This window comes from Choristoneura fumiferana, chromosome 5, assembly GCF_025370935.1.
Source record: "Choristoneura fumiferana chromosome 5, NRCan_CFum_1, whole genome shotgun sequence".
Taxonomy (NCBI): Eukaryota; Metazoa; Arthropoda; class Insecta; order Lepidoptera; family Tortricidae; genus Choristoneura; species Choristoneura fumiferana.
The window spans coordinates 18,863,905-18,868,832 of NC_133476.1; the positions used below are offsets into that span (position 1 = coordinate 18,863,905).

Sequence of the window (4,928 nt, forward strand, 5' to 3'; positions counted from 1 at the left end):
CAATACATTGCTTGTCCAATTAAACTTTAAACTATAATAAAAATCATAATACAAGTTATTTTCAACAGTTGTAGAACTAAATTAGCTCAAGATGAAGAGTGGAAGCTGTGGTTTAAATTTTTGCTCCTGTTAGAGGGCCCACCTTGTATATATGATTGCCTATCTTACACATATTACTTGGACTGATTTTAAAATGATGTTACTCTAAAATATAACTACCGATTGTTGACAAATGTATCTTTAAATATTGTACCAGAAAAAGCAAATATGTGTTAATTCAATGCGTCAGCATTTGACAAACACACTGTGTAAATAAACGTGATGTTATTGTCGCGGTGAGCGGCGCTTATGTTATCGCTTCGCTTTGTCGGTGGACGCGGGGTTAACACCGCGAGTTAACCGGTAGTTAGCCCTAATTGATGTAAAACGTAGTTTAAGGGAACGATTTTATTGAATCTGTAATATTTTAACAAAATATATTTAATGTTTTTTTAAATAGCAGTTTTATTTAATTATTAATTAAGGTTGTTTATCAGTATCAGTTAGATACTGAATTTACCACTGTATGAGTAAATTCTGTAGCAATTATAGATAAAAATACAATAATGAAAAACAGGGTTGTGGCTTACTGTAATATTTTGCAGTGTGGTGCCCAACTAATACTATTCGATGTTTTTTCCTTCTAATGTATTTTTCTGTGTATCTAATGTGTAAATAAATGTTTCTCTCTCTCTCTCTCTCCTATCTGCATTGATGTACAGTCAATGGCATAAATATATGTTCGATACCAAAACGTCAAAAATATCTATAATAAATAAATATCACGGGACAATTCACACCAATTAACCTAGTCCCAAAGTAAGCTTAGCAAAGCTTGTGTTATGGGTACTAAGCAACGGATAAATATAATTATATAGATAGATACATACTTAGATACATATTAAACACCCAAGACCCGAGAACAAACATTCGTATTTTTCATACAAATATCTGCCCCGACACGGGAATCGAACCCGGGACCTCAAGCTTCGTAGTCAGGTTCTCTAACCACTAGGCTATCTTGTCGTCTATATCTATACACCTTTATGACACTAATCATAAGGACGATGTATACATATATTTGACGCTATGGCTTTATAGATATTTATGCCATCGACTGTACATAAAATTCATTAATTCATGTTCTATTCTGAAACTCGTAAGTTATTTAAATTTCAAACAAAGTTCTCGGTTTGTTATCTAAAGATTAACACGCGCAATTAAAGCTGCACTATCGGTGTTATTTTCTGTAGTTATCGCTGGGGATTCCAGTAGGTAGCGCGCGACAGACGCCGTACATGCTTGCACGAACCGTGAATACCTAGAGCTGATAATGCACGTAAATTTGTAAAGATTAAATAAGTTCTAGAAGGATGAGATAAAACGAGCCATTTCCATAGAACACTGATTTTATTCACAGCACTTATACATATATCCCTAAACTTAAACATAGGCACTTATCTAACATTGAAAAATACGCGAACAACGTAAATATAATTTGTCATAAAGTTAAACTTAATTAGGTCAATATTAATTTCATAATGTAGAAGAAACTTATAACGAGTCAGTCTTTGGTGAGAAAAATGCAATCAATCAGAACTGTGTCCTATGCTAGGCCAGGAAACAGTTCTGAGAATGACTCGCACCAGAAGTCTGACAGGTCCATAGATTCCGGTTCGCTGCTGAGCGGCGAGCCCAGGGACTCGTAGCCCAGGTCGCTGAAGCTGGTGTGCGAGGGAGACAGAGAGAGCAGGCTCTCGTCCGCCGATCTGGGAGACAAACTCATTGGCGACAACATCTTCATGTCGTCTAAAGATATAGACGTGTCTGTCAACGAAGTGAAATCTGTCTCCACTTGTATCGGGGCGGGTTCTTCTATAACTTGTTCTTCGCATGGCACCTCGATGGTGACGCAGTTAGCTTCCTCGAAGCTGGCGTAAAACATGTCTCCCTTGTCATTCTGCTCCTCCTTGACCTCGGGTTCCGTGACTAAGCTAGTGTAGGGATGCGCGTAGGAGTGCTGGCTCAGTATTCTGTGGACGTCGTGTTTGAGGTCTACGACTCCACCTTCACTGGGTTCCAGGTGCTCTGCTGCGGGCCCCACCACTTTAGCTCCTTTAGGGCACTCTCTAGTGTCCCCGACTGGGACCTGCAACAAAACAGAAACATAATGAGTAATAAGTTTGTTGTTTAGCCACTGTCGAGACTGGTGTTGTAGGTATTATCTACAAAAAGGTTATCAGGAAACTAAAGTACAAATGTTGTGTTTTTTTAAAGTATTAACCTTAGCGGTCCCCCGACACCAACGACGCTTAAATAAAAAAAAATTACTAGGTACTTATACAAAATTAACTTAGGCTAATTTTGCGGGAAATCAGCAAAGTCCCCGCGGGATAGGGATAAACGAATTCTTCGCAGATGAAGTCGCGGGCAACAGCTAGGTAATGCATAATTATTTTTTACTTTTTAGTTGTCTTTTTTGGCGGCGTTATTTAGTCGGCGTTTTTTTTCGGGCGTTTATTTATTATTTTAGCTGGCGTTTTTTATGTCAGGGGTTTTTTAAATTTTTAATTTAAGTTTTTTTATTTCATGTATTTTAAACTGGTATATATTTTTTTAAAGTGTATAAGTGTGTTGGATATCCTGGCTGCAGCATCAGCTCATCTTGTTGCCACCATTGCATTGAATGTAGAATCAAATACTGATCAAAAGGAATCAAACACGACATATCGCTATTATTTTTTCAAGAGTATACTGGTATGCTTGATCCTGGCTGCAGCATCAGCTCGTCGTGTTGCCACCACTGCATTGTATGTAGATTCAATTACTAATCAAAACGAATCCGAACACGACATATGTGCTATTATTTTTTATAGAGTTTACCTACTAGTGTTCTGGATATCCTGGCTGCAGCATCAGGCCGAGAATTCCATAATCTTGCATATTTATATAGCATATATGGGTGCTTCAAATTTTAGGTCCCAAATATGTTTGGAAGTAAAGTAAATACCCGTTACGCGTCTAAGATTCCTACCGCAGTGAACAAAAGAGCTGATGATCTTGAAACGGCTGAATCGATTTTGATAAAACATGTCTAAGAACCATCACTAGAAAACCTGCTTTCAAATAAAAAAAAACCGCATTCAAATCGGTCCACCCGTTTAAGAGCTACGGTGCCACAGACAGAAACACATAGTGGCCAAACTTATAACACCCCTCTTTTTGCGTCGGGGGTAAAAAAAAACTTGTATCAAAAATCAAATTTTAACTAAACTTATTACTTCATTTGCGATTGTAAACTGCAGTATTGTTGCCAATCTATTGTCAAATTAAAAAAGTTGCAGTGTTATGCAAATAGATAAGCTAATTGCATCACCCGAAACTAGAGCCTTCGCGAGTGGTAGGCTGGTGAAGTGACGTCAACTTTGTTTGGATACTTTGTTTATTGCATCAGCCATGGTCGAGAGCTCGCAAAAAGGTCGTATTAGTCACGCGTGTTTTCCCCTTAGTTACAATTGTTATTTTTCGTTTCATAAAGGATAAACCAAGTGAATAAAGTGATATTGAGTTGATTGTAAAATAAAATGATGTTTTTAGTTTTATATCTACATTAAATAATTGAAGGTTTCCAAGTTTCCATGAGATGTGAGCGAGATGGAGATAGTGATGTGCGATGATAGGTAGGATTAGATATATCTATAGTTTGAAATTAGTAAACTACCTATATACTGTGCTAATTCTGATATTTAAGCTAAAACTAGTGGACAAAAATTATCTAGGTAGGTACTAGGAGTAAGATATTTGTTTACTCTGTTCTGTGTACTCATTGCTTGTTGGAATGTTCTAATTATAACACAACAGACGCATTGGAAGAAAGTTTATAAACAAGGGATGCATTCAATTACTTACATCTTGAGCCTTTCCTGTAGCACTTGCATCAATTTCTTGGAAGAGGGAGTCTGCCAGTTGATGCAAGGTGTCGAGGTACTCGGGGGAGTCGAGGTGCGCGAGGAGGTCTGTGAGAGGAGACACATCGCCAGGAGTAGCCGCGCCGCGCGGAGTGCCGGCGGGGGCCCCTCCTGCCGCCGAGGAGTAGACTCTGCCGGTCCCCGGGCCCCCGCGACACTCAGCGCCGCGCTGCGCAACTCCGCGTTCTCGCTCAACAGACGCTCGTTCAACGCCTTCAGACTCTCCACTTCGCTCATTAGACGCTCGTTCTTATCCATGAACTGCTGGATCCGCTCCTCCATCTCGTCCATTTTGGCCTTCTTGCGGTCCCGGGAGGTTTGTGCTGCCACGCGGTTCTTCAGTTTCCTGGTGAATTAAACTTTTTGTTAGAAATTATTAATCTTGTGGAGTTTTCGAATGTGATTTGTAGGACATCATTTCAGTATGGACCATACTGAAAAACCATACTGTATGGTACAAGTAACATTAGCTCCATTAGTTGCTGGTATCTTAACATTGAAGATGCAAAAATGCTAGAATTTTAGATACATTACACCCAAGAACACGATATACTGAATAGAATACACGTATGAGTTCATACAGTCCGACTGAACGTAAATATTTTAGTATAATTGTTAGGTTGTCACAGTGGGCGCTCAGGCCAGGCCGTCAGTAGTTAAAATATAGTAGGCAAGTAGGTACTTCGGTACTATTATCAATCATGTATGCAGGCTATAGCAAGCGGCCTAGTTAGATATTATTATCAGCATAACTTTTCTCATACAAGCTGTATGTCATCACCCATAACGGTTAACATTACTGGGGGCGACGTCCTCTAGTGCTAATGCGACCAAACCCGCTAAGTAACACTAACCACGCAGGCATACGCTCACAATCACAATGTCAATGACTCACTTTCTTTGCATCTTTCCTCCAGGTGA

The 4,928-nt window shown here is 39.2% G+C and overlaps 1 protein-coding gene across 1 annotated transcript; it reads right to left on the reverse strand.

The window, feature by feature from the left end:
- Window positions 1-1,430: 1,430 nt before the first annotated feature.
- Window positions 1,431-4,913, reverse strand: Xbp1 (X box binding protein 1; the record flags this gene model as incomplete). Its single annotated transcript, XM_074088275.1, is given in 4 exon segments — window positions 1,431-2,107; window positions 2,110-2,188; window positions 3,949-4,353; window positions 4,903-4,913. Coding segments are annotated over 4 exon segments (957 nt in total), but the record flags the coding sequence as incomplete, so codon positions are not given.
- Between the last annotated feature and the right edge of the window lie 15 nt (window positions 4,914-4,928).